This window comes from Euprymna scolopes, chromosome 7 (assembly GCF_053919585.1).
Source record: "Euprymna scolopes isolate OS-2025 chromosome 7, ASM5391958v1, whole genome shotgun sequence".
Taxonomy (NCBI): Eukaryota; Metazoa; Mollusca; class Cephalopoda; order Sepiida; family Sepiolidae; genus Euprymna; species Euprymna scolopes.
Genome location: NC_136488.1, coordinates 103,528,641 through 103,546,129, shown reverse-complemented (window position 1 = coordinate 103,546,129; position 17,489 = coordinate 103,528,641). Strand labels below are relative to the sequence as shown.

General features: G+C 32.9%; 1 protein-coding gene across 2 annotated transcripts in view; it reads right to left on the bottom strand.

Annotated features, from left to right (window-relative positions):
* Nucleotides 1–377: 377 nt before the first annotated feature.
* Nucleotides 378–17,489, bottom strand: part of LOC145279869 (uncharacterized) — a 66,033-nt gene continuing 48,921 nt past the window's right edge. For both annotated transcript variants that reach the window (XM_080131315.1, XM_080131316.1), the window contains exon 2: nt 378–4,927. In XM_080131315.1, the coding sequence (XP_079987441.1) occupies nt 929–2,854 (1,926 nt within the window). In that variant the 5' untranslated portion in view covers nt 2,855–4,927 and the 3' untranslated portion in view covers nt 378–928. The remainder of the gene's footprint in view (nt 4,928–17,489) is intronic.

Below are 17,489 nucleotides of genomic sequence, written 5' to 3'. Positions count from 1 at the left end.
ATTAAGGTTTCAAATATTTTGGCAAAAAGTGGGAGGAGGCTAATGGGGCGATAATTTGGTGGGTTAGTCCTTTCGCCAGAATTCTTGAATACTGGTACAACAGAAGCAGTTTTCCAACAGCCCGGAAAGCAAGCTTCATTAAGGCATTTGTTGTAGAGTTTGGAGAGAACTGGAGCTACTTCGGCTGAGCACTTTTTAAATAGCACAGCTGGGATGAGATCGGGTCCACATGCTTTGGAAGTGTCAAGGTTTTTTATGATGGCATGCACCTGAGCAGGGGTGATTTTCAGATCGTATTTTGAACATCACTAGTCGTTAATCTATTGCAGACTATTATCCTCATTTTTCTTAGTTGTTGTTTAACGGCGTTTCGGCCAACTATTCCTTTGGCTTTCGTCAGGTGGTAACTGCGACGGGATAGAAACTCCGAATCTCCTAACTGCATTCTCAGCAATTAATGTCATCCATAGTTGTTGTATCACCACGTTTTGGCCAAGTAAGCCTTTGGCCGGCTTTGAGTAGTATTGAAACCACTATCTTCAGATGATTCTCACCTGAAACCGTCTCTATCCACTGCGCCACGGGCCAAGGGCGATCAAAGTTTTATTTTGTGGTCTTATTTATTATCTGATCTTCCATGGTCGGGTCCGTACCGAATGGTATATATATTATTTAATTGGAATTCATTATTGAGATGGTGAGAGGTGGTGAGACGACAAAAACTAAGGATGGCAGTAATGGCCGAGGATGCAGTTAGGAGATTCAGAGTTCCTATCCTCTCGCGGTTACCGCCTGACGAAGGCCAGAGGAATAGTTGGCCGAAACGTCATGAAACAACAACTAAGAAAGATGAGGATAATAGTCTGCAATAAATAAAATTAATAAATAAAACTCATTTCAATAATGAATTCCAATTAAATAATATATATCAGTAGTTATTTACAGGATTGTTCATTTTCTTTTGTTCATTCTCTTCGGAATTGAAGAATTTGCTGAAAAAATCAGATTTTCTGTGTGATATAACTTTTTCTTTTCTAAAAGTAAGTTTTACAGGAGAATAATCTTTGGATTCTGTTGTGAAAATGTGTTCATGATCGTTAGTTTGGTTGGGATATCGTTGATTCATGGCAATGTTTCTTTGCTGAGAAAATACTGAAGCCAAATTCGAAGCAAAGTTCAACTTCTCTCGACTGTCTAAACCAGAATTAGTCCTGTTGGCGAGTCGTCGAGAGTAACCATCAACCAGTGTTCGGTCGACATTTTTAGAGATGATTCCCGAGTCGCTTGTATCACCACTGTCATTTGCAACTGACGTACAGGCAGGAATTACAATAACAGGTTGACTGGACTTAATGGTGCTACCATTTTCTGAGTTCTTCCAGCTTTTTGAATGTACTTGCGATGTTTGGGCTTTTACACTAACGCCACCAAGATCCGACTTGCTTTTCTGGACAGACATATTTTTGTAATCGGTCCTTTTGTCCAAGGAAGCAGGTGTATATTGACGGCGATTACTAATGTCGACAAATGTCTTAGATGCACTGCATATTCTCAAATCTAAATGACACCCGCTTATTAATTCTTGGCTATTTCCAAAAGTTATATCGCAAACTCGTTGCTTTCCATAATCGCTGTGTAACGAAGGGACTCGCAGGAATTCCCCGGAAGATTCCCCGAGAGCAAATCTGTCTTTAAGAGATGTTTTCTCTCGAGTGCTGACGGCAAAATCTAAAAATCTTTTAAGTTTAAAACGTTGCTTAGATTCCTTTTGCGGCTGAACGTTAAATGAATCTATCTCCTTTTTGGTTTTTGCTCCGAGATTCGGTGCTCGACGGAGACGGAACGACACCTTGAATGCGCCAGACGAGTGCATGCTTCGTGACGGGGAGGTAAAGACGTCGGCATTCACTAAATTCATCACCTCCGTATTTTCGGAGGACTTGAGATACGGTTCACCCAGACAATTGTTTCTAAATTCTAAGGATTGTTCATTTGGGACATTTGAGCTGGGAATGTGGTTTACTGTTTCTATTGCACTTGCTTCCGGATTCGACTGATCTTTGTAATCCATGGAGATACTACTTCCGAGATTATCCGAAAGAAATGATGCGACCTTTTTAAAACTTATCCTGTCCGGGTCTTTTTCGCTAACGGGTGTTTTTGAACGAGGTAGTTCACTAGCGTTTACCTTGTACCTGAATGAATTTTCTAAGACATCACTTGGCTGATTTAAGAACGGTAATTTTTTAATATTTTGAAGTTTAGTCTTTGGAATTTCATGGCATTCTGCCAGGCCTGTATTTCCAAATTGATTTTCTATGATGCATTGATGTTGGTGCCTGATAGAGTCTCGAAGAATTTCACTATGATCACAGTCAGTTGACGACGAAATATTTACCATGGAGGTACCTCTTGTTAATGGGACTGTTGAAACGCACGACTTGTGAGGTTTACGATTATCTTGAGATAGTTTTGATAAAAGTCCTCTCCTTTTTACGGACATAGGTAGAGCAAGGTTTCCGTTTGAAACTAAACATGTCTCGTTGTGTGTCCATTTTAAACAATTCAATTTTTTATCAATTAATCCAAGAACCTCATTTTCATCCGAATCGGTTATTATATGCGACAATGGAATCCTGATCAAGTCGCCGGTTTTAAATTTGTATTTCCAGTCACTCTTCTCGACCGAAGTGTGTTCCATTTTATCAGCAGAAAATGTTTCCCGGATTTTCCCGTTGGGATCCATGCAAGCAATACCTGGAATCATCGATGTGCGCTTAGATTGACAGGGATCGGATTTGAATCTTAGTTTGGAACTGATTATTGGTTTCCATTCAAACGGTGGAGTGATCATTGTCGTAATATTTATCACATAAAACTTATACTAAATGCAACAAATTATAACTTTGGAAAAATGTATGTATGTATGTATGTATGTATGTATGTACTTGCACATATGCATCTACATATCTATATGTATACACTAGAAGAATATGCATCCAACGGCGGGAAAAATAAGTTCCCCGAACAATGCAGTTTTTCCACAGTCTTACAAAGAATAAAATCACGTTATAATGCTACTAAACGGTATGTCTAAAGCTCTCATTCTAATTTGGACGGAAATCCATCACATTCTACAAATGATTTAAAAATTTAAGGCTTCAGTTTATTAAGAAGAAACTGAAATTCAAGGAATCTCGTTTCTATAGTGTCTAATGAGTATGGATCAAATTTAATGCAAATCTAGGATATTTTAATGTTCAAATGAGAGGCTATGCCCACAGTTTGTCTTCCGAAAGTTAAAAAAATATCCCAAAGAAAGTAAAATTTGGAAAATATTTAATAAGTAGTGCCTAATACCTATTAGAATTTCTATCTGAATTTTTCTATCTGAATTTTCATTAAGCGTTTCTACCCCCCCTTTTTTAAAACTAAAGTGAACTAAATTATCATTAATACCATCAAGCAGTTGTGTTCCAAAAAGTCATAATGATCGGTTAATTAGTATAGGAGTGAATCCTGTCCATATAAATGTATAAATATATGCACTTACCTAATTTTATAGAGATACCCGCATGTGTTTTCCACTATTTATTTATATTTATAAGTGTATGTATGCGTACACTTATCTTTATATGTGCACGTATGAACTTATCTATTTATATGTATATATCCACCTGTATGTATCTCATACGTTTCTGCTTATATATGTGTTTATATCTATTTCTATGTAGATATTTGCATAGCTATCTATATGTATACATCTATTTATGTGAATGTAGCTATCGATATATGTATATGTGTGTGTACGCATCTATCTATCTATCTATCTATCTATCTATCTATCTATCTATCTATCTATCTATCTATCGTCATAAACTTATTGGAATTCATAAGATATGCATTGGTTAATCAAACTGATTGCGGTTTCTCGTTCTTTCAAGTGTCGTGTGGATTGAATCCCTTCCATGACTAAAAGAACGAACAACTGACGAGGTCCGAAGGTGTGCACGTTTACAAGCCTCTTTTCTATATATTTAGCTTTTACTGCATGCGATTCTTTATGACTTGCCTGTGTAAAAATGTTCATTTAATACACAAGGTTGTTGTTCCTACTCTTCAAAAGTTAACGCTCTGATTCAATTTTGAACGCTTATCACTGAGTACATATTCATTTTTCTTTCACGCAAAAACTGAATTTTACTTTGGGGATAAAAATCATCATAAATTAACTTAGTATAATTTTCATCGAAGATTAAATAAAGCTAGAATCGTTATCGAAAGGCGACAGTTTGCTGATTTAATCAGAGAACCTTATCGATTACGAATCGTCAATCCCCAGGTCTTTACTCCCGAATCTGATATTTTAAGAAATTCCGTTTTAATATTGTTCGTCTTTATATGCAAGTATATTGATTGAAATTTTAACTGTATTTTTCTTTCACTCAAAGTACGTTAGTGTCAAGGCGCACATTTTTCCTCAACACTGCTTTACTGTTTATTTTCTTTATTTTATTAATACGTAATATTCACGTTGACACACCTATTCTTATTACATCACCCAAGTTAACTAACATTGACCTTGACAATTTGTGAATAGCAAGTGCTATATGTGGAAAGTCTCTCTACTTATCCCGGCATTGCTTCCTGTCGTCTCAAACTTCTCGCCACTAGATTTCAATCACTGTTGTTTCAGAAGTGTGGTTAGGGAGTGCGCAACCTTTGCTTTACAATATGCTCCCTGTGCAGACACCCTTGCAGTATGTATACATTGTCTCTCGAAAGTGCACGCACTCTTCTCTCTTCATTAGATGAGACTTTTAAAATTTTGAAAACCAAGTTTATTTTAGGTTTGGCGAATGGTTCTGGAAAATCAGTTGAAGAAGTCGCGATTCAGACTCTATAGATGGTCCGGCAACTCATTTACCTGGATGAAAAGAAAAAAAAAAGAATAAGAAATAAACTTATTAGTTCAAATACATTTTAATAAGTTGTTGATGAAGGCATCAGAGATTAGAGTTTATAACAGTATGCAAAACGATCGCATTTTGCCTGTCAGTTTCACGCGAATACGATAATAACGTTAACAAAATTTACATATTTATTGACAACCTAGATTCTCACATAAAATAATAAAGGCAATAAATCTGATTACGTAATATATAATTTTAAATAACTAAAATTGCAACTTATGTTCCATGAATCGTTTACAAATAATTATTTAAGAAGGTATTTCGTTAGATGAGCCGAAAATTGTTATTATGCTGTAAAACAGACAAACGAAACCAATCACTAATATATAATCCCTAGCAGGCCACCCGGTATTGCCCGGTCGTAAAATACGCTTAAATATGATGTTTTTATTAATGCAGATGTATTTATTATTATACTAAAATTTCAGCCCGGCGTTGCCCGGGTGTTTGGCGGTGTATGTTGAGCAAAAAAAAAAAAAAAAAAAGTGGTAGTAGGAAGGCAGGATTGAACCCGTACCGCGAAGGAGGAAAAGAACGAGAAAAAAACGTGACGTCTTTGCTGTTACGACCACCGCCCAACTGGAAGTGACATAGGTTTAAATTAAGGCTAGACAATCGAAAAAAGGGGATGGCTTTCGAAAATATCGGTGAAAAAAGCGACCCCTCCGTGTAGAAAATGCCCAGTTGAGGGTGAAGAAATTTATGTTTTTAGCCAATTTTCGGTATTTGTCGTCTGAAGGGTTGAGCTTCAAAACGATACGGATCTTATGAAAATTCGTCGCCTCTGCCGAAAGTTTTAGGCAAACATGCAAACATACATACATACATTTATATAGGTAGCTCAAATTTTCGACCCAAACCGATTAAAAAGCTTGCCCTATCTCTGAATACCCTTTATGTAAGATTTCAAATGTTTAGACCAGAAATTGTCTTTAGTAATTTGGTAGAGACCTCAGAGGTCAATTTTTTTTAAACTTTGACCCCTATTATGACCCATTAACATTTATTGTTTTGGGCGTCATTTTCATTGCAAGTGCTCATCTGAGCTTCAATTTATGTCCCCCACATCAAACTTTCAGTAGCTAGTCATTACCAACAATTCTCCCTACTCCTCTACGAACGCAGATTCTATGAACAAACTTTTTTCCTATAACTTCCCGCCTGTGAAACTCAATTCTGCCGGAATGCTTTCCAGCCGACTACAACATGGTCTTCTTCAGGTCCAATGTAAATAAGTTCTTGATGTCTCGCCCCCCCCCTTAAATAATCAAATTCTATCTAACTTCCACCGCCAACAATCACTAAACTTTTATTTCAGTGACCTCCTTACATTCATTAACCCTTTATCCTTGAGTGGCCTTCGGGTCTTGATGCCCTTACAAAAAAATGATATTTTACTTCATACAGAGCCAATCCTTTATTGATTATTTTATTGTACTCAGTATATAGTAATGGTTTCAAAAGTTAAAAGATATGACTATGACAGCTAGAATAGAAAGCAAAACATTTAGCGCTCCAGCTCTAATCGATATCGTTTGAGCTTGGATAAGAAAACGTGACCAATTAAGCGAGTTTAACATATAGATATATATTTGCGCATGCGTAGCAGTAACAAGTTAAATCGACTTACTCCAGCCAAGGTCATTATTTTCAATTATGAACAGGTAAAAGCCAAATATGATCAGGTAAAATTATAAAGGAATAAAAGACGAATCAAATGCGGTATATGTTATTTAAACAGTTACATTAAATTTAGCTTAAATTTGCAGTTTTTGAAAAAAATACAAGTGCGGACTTTCTTTTTGCCGACACTGTAGTTATTTTCCCCTGATTATCATAAAAACACATGTTAAACGTATAGATATTTTATCAAACGTAAAAAATACTTGTAAGGGATGATGTATGGATTTTAATTTTATTCATTTTGTTTGAAATTTATATTATATCTGTTTATTTTGTAATAATGCGTTGTTTTGGCTTCAAACGTTTCTAATACGTATTTTATTATATTTAAACTCAACCAGCGCTTCTATCAAGGAACAAAAACCTTAACGTGAATTCCGCGTGACCAACGCACCGTTCCGACATTTGAAAAGACTACCGTAAAAACAACAAATGGACTTCTACTGATTCTATGCTCCAACAACAACATGGCAAAATAAAAAAGAAAGAAAGATATACTGATGGTGAAGTGTATGTTCGAAATATATTTATAAATCTCAATATAAATTTCAAACAAAATAAATATGTTTATTTTGTAATAATGCGTTGTTTTGGCTCCAAACGTATCTAATACTATTTTATTTTATTCAAATAAATGTTATCAAAAGTAAGATAAGTTACTTTTCCATCTAGTGTTTTTATTTAATGTAGAATGTTTAATGGGTTCGAAAACATACAGTGTTTCTCGATGTATGTGAAAAAACCCCCAAAAGAAACAAATGGCGGCGGACTTTCTGTTGAATGCGTTAAATTTGGGAAAACGAGTATGCATATGTTTCGAAAATTTTCTTGGAAAAAACCTTTCTGTACCTATGGTTTTAGTATGGTTTATGGTTTTAGTATGGTTTATGGTTTTAGTAAAAAAAAAGCATTCATATTTTCTTATATAAAAATAACTTCTGTTTACAAAAACCTGTACTGCTTATTTTGTTAATAAATGATTTTTACAACAAATATGGTTTTATTAAGGTTCCGCTCGTCTTTGTTTACAATGTTCCAATTTGTTCTTCGGTTTTTATACGTTTCAACTCAAAACGCACCTTCTGCCGAGCGTTTTTGTTTTTTGCCTGATATAATAAACAACTATATTTTTCAGCACGGTAACATAGTTGCTTAAGTACAAAAAAATCGACCGGAAAAGCGCAAAATTGTCACAAAAAAGGCCAAAATGCGAAAAAAGAACTATAAAGAAATAATGCATGATGCGGCAGGAGTGTCAGAATTCGCCATTAAAAAAAAAGAGTGATTAAACAGACTCCATATCTTTCGAAGCTTATAACAATATGAATAATGTAATTTAAACCCTAGTTTTTTTTCAATAAAAGAAGCAAAGACCAAACTTAAAAAAAAAAGGTTTTATCGAAAAATATACAATATTTTTTTTTTAAAACGGTTTTCTTTAAGAAAGATTTCACGAAATTCAACGAATTTTAACATAATCTAAAAATAATAAATATATATAAATTCAAAAAATCACTTACCTATATAAAATACTAACCAATGGATGCTTCCATTCTTCATTTATGAGAATTTGTCCATATTTATATTTTTTATTCCATATATTTTTTAAATAAAAGTATTTTTTAAACAACTATTTGAAAAGACCGCCATTACGTAAGCATTGTTACGGTGTTAGAGAAGCTCCGAAGCGGTGTTTCTTCCTGTTTTGAAATACGGATGGGTAGAAGGAAGTAAAAACAACATATACACGTAAGCCGTCTAGCCTTGTGCGTGAATAAATATGTGTCACCATAGATGAAAAATAATCACATTTTACTTATCAGTTTTTGCCTTAAAAAAATACTCGAGGATTTTTTTTCTCCAAGAAATACATGAGTTTTTGATTTAATATATTTTATTTCTTCTTTATGGAGTTTTTTTTTAATATCTAAAAAAATAAAAAACATCGAATGAAATAGAAAAATTATCGTAATTTTCTGGACAATATAACAGGATTATAAGGGTCACTTAAAAAACATAAAAAAAATTCAACGTGGTTTACAAAAAAAAAAGGTTTTAAACTTTAGACTTTGCAGGTAAATTTACAAATAACTGTTCTTTTTTGCTTTAAATTAGCTTATTTTATTTATTGATCTTTTATCTTCAATTTGTGATATATGCATTTGAGGTGAGAAAATTAATTATTTTCATTTGAATAGACATTTCAAAATGGGGGCCTGAATAAAAAAAACGCTTGTCTAGAATATTATATTCAGTTTATTGGAAAGAGCATAAAATTTTACATTGAACCGGAAAATATCGTAAAAATTGAACCATTAGAAAAATTTTAAAAGATTAAGTTTAGAAATTAAAAAAAAATTAACTCGTAAAATTCAATTGATTTCATTACGTAAAAAACATGGCTGCATGAACGCGCGCAGTCACTTTGTAAACACTGTTTTTGTTTTAAATAAAAAATAATATTTCTATTATATTTTAAACAACTTTAGTGGTTTATTTTGGAAGTATATTCCCTAAGGAAAATAAACAACCCACTTTAAAAAGAGAAATTATGAGTTTTTTAAATATTTTATTCGCAGTTTTGTGTTAGGGGTGTCAAAAATTCCCAAAATATTCTGATACACCTAATGATGCGGTTATCAAAAATTCTTAAATAAATATAAGAAATACTATGATAAAATCAACGTTCAAGATTGTATTTGGCACATGAGTTTCGACTCATGAGACCATTAATCTTTTTTTGAAAAAAAAAAAACAACAACTTTTGTTTGCTGAAATAATCGCCAATCTTTTTCCAGTGTCATTCATCGACATCTTCTTTTTAATCGTACACATGTGGACGAATGACGAATCGAATCGATTCAGCAATTAGCGCTTTTCTAATGCAGTGTTTGCTGCTGTATAACATGGACGACTTTTGCCGATAACAAACGATTTAACACGATTGCGAAAAAAACTTTAAAAAAAAAATATTTTAATATTTTTCCGTTTCAAGTATATAAAAACACGCTTGGATTTATTATATATAACCCGTTTTCGAACGTTACAGTTTATTTTGCATTAAAGACTCCTTTACCTTTGCTAACTTTATACAAAACTATACTCATTCCATTGGGACCAGCGTTAGTTAATATCGTTGTGGGTTTTCATGAACAGGGTCTATTATCTGGTTTGCATAAACCAGACATTTACTTTCGTTACGTCGATGACACCTTTTGCTTATTTGACAACGAGACGAAGGCGGATGCTTTTTTTTGTGTCCCTTAAATAACGTTCATCCAGCCCTTAGGTTTACGGTAGACAAAGAAACAAATTCTACTCTTGTTTTTAGATGTTCTTATGTCCAAGACATCCTCCTGTTTTCTTACTTCTGTTTATCGTAAACCAACATTTACCGGTCTTTATATGTGTTGGGACTCTTTTTGTCCTACAAACCAAAACTACAATTTAATTAAGACTTTAGCACATAGCCTTGATGATTTGTGCCGAAACTAATCTGAATGACGAGCTTAAATTCATTACTAAGACATTTTGCAACAATGGCTACCCTTCAGATATTGTTGAAACTGCTAAGAAAGTTTCCAAATTTTACAAATCTGAAGAAATTGTAGCTATATAAACTTCATGGGATGAGGAGAAATCCTGTTTCGAATAATAAATGTTGTAAATTCTAATGTGCAAAATGTTAACTTTCTCTCCCTTTCTTTTTTTTCTCTCTCTCTCTCATATATATATATATATTTCAAGACTGATTTTAGAGGCGGCGAACTTTAAGTTAAAATAAATCACAGCAAAATCATTTTATCATACAAATATGTGGTTTATTCTGTAAAGATTAATTTTTGACATTTATAGTTTAAATACAGTTTTGGGTATATGACGTCAGATGTCTAATTTTTACAAACTCTACGCATAAAATTTGGTTTTATTTTAGAAATAACACATCGAATGTTATTTTATAGGTGGTCTATAGTGTTCAGTTTATTAGCATAGACACGTGACTTTACATATTCTCAAAAGAACATAATCTAAGGGTTAAATCACACGGCCGAGATGGCCAATTGACAGATCCATTTTGTAAAATTATTCGTTCATCAAATGTTTCTTTCAGTAAATTGATCGCATCATTTGCAATCTGCAAACGCTGCTCGGTTGTCAGTCTCTTCGTGATGAATTGCCAAAGGAAGCTAAACTCAAAATAAGCGATAGTTGTCAAATCTGCAATTAAAGAAAATAGAGATGTCAATTTAAAGTTCGTCGCCTCTAACCACCCCCTCTCTCCATATATATATATATATATATATATATATATATATATATATATATATATAATTTTTACTATGATTATTTTTAATAGTTACAGACACTAGTGTCGCATCTTTCCGAGAATGGTCAGAGAGTTACGATTACAGCTGATCGGGAGATTCAAACCTGGGCACATAGCCATCTGTTTCTCCATTAGCAAGGAACAAATCATACAACCAACGTTAACCGCGGGAAATACAGCTAAAATTAACATTTTATATAAATGTCAAGACAGCGAGAGTGACCTTATGATTATAACATCATGATCTGCGCATGTAAGCTTAAGTGACTTGCTCAACAATAAAAATCGAGTTCTTATATATATATATATATATATATATATATATATATATATATATATATATATATATTTGCAACAAGGGACACAGATTTCTCCTCATCCCATGGAGTTTCAATATATATATCTATATATATATAAATGTAAATTTGGTTCGTTCCAAACGAATAAAACCATATTTCTACGTTACCAATTTATTTGAAATGTTCAGACAACCCATCTTTAGAGTCGAGGCATGTTTTTATGTTATCAAAAATAAATTTACCTCACGAATTATTAAAATATTAAATAAAATAAAATTATTTTTATAACCGTGGTGCGATTCATTTCACAGCCACGAATTGACGAAAGATTTCATTTTCTGTTTAGTAAGTAGTAAAAAAAAACAAAACAAAAAAGCATAATTCATTTGTTTATCTTCCAAATTTTTTAATTTACACATTTTTTCTTTATTATATAAGGCCCCAAAAAAGTTTGTCGCTTGCTTTTTGAGTTTTTTTTTTGTTTTTCGACATAAGATTGGTTCGAATAAAAAAAAACACGATTTAAAAAATAGCGCGGATCACTCTCTGCATTAGCACCGAAAAATGTTACTAAACATTTATTAATAATTTCTCACTTTTACAAACATTGGATTTTAAATTTCTTTTTAAATGACGACTTTTATCGACTTTATTTTTAAATATCCCCCCAAATGGTGTTTATTAGCCCCCCCTCCAAAATTGATGTTTATTCCGGAAGCTGTTCTTAAGGTTTGGAGGTTGGAGAGGGGGGGGGGTGATTCCAAGGTGGACCTAATCTAAAAAAAAAAAAAGAAAGTTTTTTATGCGCACATAAGCAACTATTTTTTTTATTAACTTTTAAATTTTGTAAATTTCAATGAATACAATAATAAATCATTTATCATTAATATGTGTTTTTGGTTTTGTGTTGAATGAAACTTTTTTTTTTCATTACAACAATAATGAACAAATTTAAATCTTCCGGCATGCGTTTAAGGGTTACGAAATTATCAATAAATCGTTTAGTTACTAAGCCAACGTCAGTAAATAAAAAAATGTTACGTGCGCATGCATTAGCCTTGACTAGGGGGTGGCTAAGGAAGCGACCATTAAATAATTATGCTGGTCGCCATGGAACTCAACGCCCAAGGAGTACCTAAAGTGGCACTTATGCACTTATGCTATCGTGCTATTTTTTAAAATAGTATTTTCATGTTAAATTCAAATTTTACAATATGTTTTTCTTTTATTAATTTGTTAAGTGAAAGTACAGATAACCCGGTCGGTTTCTAATGTGATGAAAATCTAGCCCCCCCCCAAAAGGGGTACTTTGGATAATAACAGAACATTAAAATTGCCTCAGTCTCGAAAGATTTCTTCTCTACTGAACGAGGAAACAAACGATGAAGTGTAGTTCACCTTCTGTTTCTCTCCCCCCTCTCTTCCTCTCTTAATATCTCTCTCTATCCATCCCTCCCTTTCCCTCTCTCAATCTATCTTTCTCTCTATATCACCCTCTCCATCTCTCTTTGAGCCCCTTTCTCTCTCTAACTCCCTCTATCTCTCTCCTTTCCTCTGTCTCATCCCTCTCTGTTTCTAACTCTCACCCTCTCTCTGTTTATCTATCAATCCCTTTATCTCTCTATCTCCTTCTCTTTCTCTATTTTCCTCTCACTGTCTCTTTTCTATCTATATATCTTCCTCTCTATCTGTCCATCTCTAATCCCTCATCCTATTTTAGTCTCCTAAATTAATTACAGTGAATAAGGCAGGCATTGTCAAAACATGGATAAATCCTATTTTAGTCACCTAATTTACTGACTGTGAGAATAGAAGTTATTTGGAAATTACCGCTACCTTGAACAGCACCAGAAGTAACTGGTAAAACCTTTCTAATTAAATTGATTTTGGCAGCCATTTGGTAACAAAATGACATAGCCTTAGCCCTTGCTGCATGAGGAATACCTGCGACCTTGCTGCCAAGTAGAAGAATTATTTATTCTACTTTAAAACATTCAATTTTTCACAAATCTCATGTTCGACATCTCCAAAACATATATATGGGGAAAAATATTGCAGAAATGCAAACTAATTACTTAGGATGAATGCACAATGGTACGCAAAATTTACTTCTCCGCAACTTTTATTGATAAATAAATCTACTTCTCTGCCACGGGCACTGAACCCCTACTTTTTTTTTAAATAGTATTTTCGGGTGGGTATTCTGACAACAAAGATCAGTTAAATTTTGCAAATAGCCCCCCCCTCCAAAAGTGGTCTTTATTCCGGAAGCTGTTCTTAAGATGAGGAGGTTGGGGGGGGGGTGATTCCAAGGTGGACCTAATCTAAAAAAAACAAAAAAAAAAACAAGTTTTTTATGCGCACATAAGCAACTATTTTTTATTAACTTTTTTTAAAAACTTTTGTATTTAAAAATTAGTAAATTTCAATGAATAGAATAATAAATCATTTATCATTAATATGTGTTTTTGGTTTTGTGTTGAATGAACAAAACAAAATGACATAGCCTTAGCCCTTGCTGCATGAGGAATACCTGCGACCTTGCTGCCAAGTAGAAGAATTATTTATTCTACTTTAAAACATTCAATTTTTCACAAATCTCATGTTCGACATCTCCAAAACATCCAATATGGGGAAAAATATTGCAGAAATGCAAACTTATTGTTTAGGATGAATGCACAATGGTACGCAAAAAATCACTCGAGGCTCTTGGTCGATCCTTGCAAGATTTGCGTGGCAATGTCAGACCATTTGGGAATGCAGTAATATTGCTTGCAGGAGATTTCAGACAAATGTTACCTGTTATTCTTCAATCAACACCAGCAGATGAAATAAATGCTTGCCTCAAATACTCTACTTTTTTGTTTCATGTGAAGACATTAAGCTTAACTCAAAATATGCATGTCCAGTTTCCGACTGTTCGATCCGCACAAAAACTTTTGCATCACTTGTGGGAAATTGGGTACGAAAAAGTGCCAGCTGATCAGAGTTAAGGGCAAAATTCTTTGACTTTTAACTTCTGTAATTTCTGTAATTTTATTTCATCAAAAGAATAGTTAGTTTAAAAGGTTTTTGCAGATATTTAAATTATAAGAATTCCATTTGACTGAGTGAATGAGCTATTCTTGCAGGTCAATACAAAGATGCCCATGAACTTAACGCTATTATTCAATGTAAAATTCCAAGTGAGGTAGTCAAATACAAATCCATCGACACTGTTGTGAAAGCAGATAAAGTGGTTAATTATCCAACAGCTATATTTGCCATGAATGCCACCGCATGTATTGCAACTGAAATTTGGTGTACTAATTATCATGTTGTGAAATATAAACCAATCCAAGCTTTGCAATGGCACATAGCTTGCAGTAAAAAAAATTAACAGACAATATCATAGAAACAACAATCTTAACAGGACCTTTCACAGATGAATATATCTTCATTCCATGCATTCCTATGATTCCACCGGATACATCATTACACTTTAGGAAATTTTATTGTCATTTGCAATAACCATCAACAAAGCACAGGGAACAATCTTTACAATTGTGGGCCTTACAGTTACACACTGACTGTTTTTTCACATGGACAATTTATATTACGTATTCAAGAGTCACCAAACCGGAAAATCTCTATATCAGCTAAGAAAATGGAATAACAAAAACTGTGTACCCATGCAAAATGAAAAATTAAGCCTATAAGAAACATGCTTTTTCTCATTTTGGAACTTTTTCCATTGCGCCAATTTGAGCCACAGCAACGCGTGGCAGGGTACAGCTAGTATATATATATATATATATATATATATATATATATATATATATATATATATATATATTTATATATATATATGTAACGCATTTACTTTTGAATTATTTATTTTTTCTTTGTAATCCAGAACTCTGCTGGGGAGATTATCTCACACTGATCCCTTTCTCCCTCTCTCTTTCTCTCTCTTTCTCTTACACACACACACACACACACACACACACACACACACACACACACACACACACACACACACACAAAGAAATAATGGCCTGAAGTCAAAGTTTTAGATCAACGAAGGCTAATTAATTATATAACTAACACTTATAAAATAAGGTGGGGCATGTGAATTAAAACACTGTCTTCTAGAATACTGCAGTTATATAATCAGCTCACCTGGGGGACTTAGTGCTCCAGATCTATGGTTACAGATCTATCATTTTAACATGTTTCCCATTGCAAAATTCGGAATTTTTGGTGATATAATAATCAAATCTGAAATTACAAAAAACGACTGAGACTTGTCCAGTATTTAGAAATGCGTGCGAAAATAACGTTGTCTTTTTTTTTAATTGTATCAACCGTGTTTGATTTCTCTCTTTTTTATTCTTGTGTGTATTGTTTTCGTGTATGTAGACTTGAAAATAATTTTGTAATATATATATATATATATATATATATATATATATATATATATAAATTATAATAGTCATAAAATTTTAAATGATAAAACAATGTAACCAGAGTAAAATAAAGAATAAAAACTTGTAGCTGTATAGATAAATCTAATTGCCCTCTCAAGCAGAACTGCTTGACAACCTCTGTTATCTATCTAGCTAATGTATCTGCCACTAACAAATACTACATAGGTCAAACTATCAATACTCTAATAATAATCTACTAAGATCCCACAAAAATTCACCTTTTCACTTAAATCTAAAAAAAAAACAAATTGATACTAGCTAATTTCATTACTATACCCCTCCGGAAAATAATTCCATATGACTATGCATATTATTTCCAGGCAATTTCTGTACATACTCCAAATGTTTATAAATTTCCCTAAATTCATCCATTAAAATGCTAGCACTTGACACATACATGTATGTTATATCCCATATCAAGTCTCCCTCAAACTTTTTAATGATGTTTACTCTTAATAGAAATATTTGATGTTTACTCTTAATAGAAATATTCGACAAAAGTAAGATTATCTGTATGTGTTGTGTTGATGTCCTTGCCTCAACTCTTATACTATAGATTATATCTAAACATAGTGATAAATTAATTATATATATTGTGAGATGTTTTTCTTATTATTATTGCTACACAACGTTCAAAGCTTCGCGTAGTGACAAGGAAGACCTGATATTTATTTACTTTTGTATAAGCTGTATGGTCTAAAGAGGTCTCTAGTAACTAGTAACTAGCTGACCGAAACATGCACATGACAATGTAGCAACATATGACTGCTTATGTAAAAACAAATAAAGTATATATATATATATATATATATATATATATATATATATATATATATATATATATAAAGTGAATGTGTCTGTCTGTCTGTCTGTGTCTCTGTCTGTATGTATGTCTGTGTGTCTGTGTACATTTCCCTACGCAATAAGTCTGTCAATTTTTAGTCTACAGACTCGAAATTTGATATACAAGGTACTGAGATTTGGGAAAATAGATGTGATCGATTTTCGGCCATAAATTTCGCTGTTAAGGGGTCAAAATTCAATGATTTGACCTTTGAGAACACTACCAAATTCCTCCGGCAATTTTTGGTCTAAACATTTGAAATTATAGATATAGGTTGCTTGGACAAGGATCTAACTTAATAACTTGATTTGAGCCCAAAACAATAAATTTAAAGGGGTCATAATAGGGGTCAAAGTTAAAAAAAATTGACCGTTTTTGTTTTTGTTTTTTGTTTTTTTTTGCTAAGCATACACCTCCAAACACCCGGGCAACGCCGGACACCCATGCTAGTATATATATATTTCACAATATATTGTAGTCTCTCTCTCTTTCTCTCTCTCTCTCTCTATATATATATATATAAATATATATATACATATGTGTGTATATATATACATATGTGTGTGTGTGTGTGTATATATATATATATATATATATATATATATATATTTATCCAAACCATTCCAAAAAATAATTGCATATTCTACAGCGCAATGTGTGTATATATATATATATATATATATATATATATATATATATATATATATATATATTTCATAATATATTGCAGTCTACATGTCATCTATATATATGTGTGTGTATATTATTTATTTAATATTTTCTTACTATATATATATGAATATTTATTATATCTGTAAAAGTGAACGTGCCTGTGTATCTGTCTGTTTGTGTGTCTGTTGTGTGTGTACATTTCCCTACGCAATAACTCTGTCA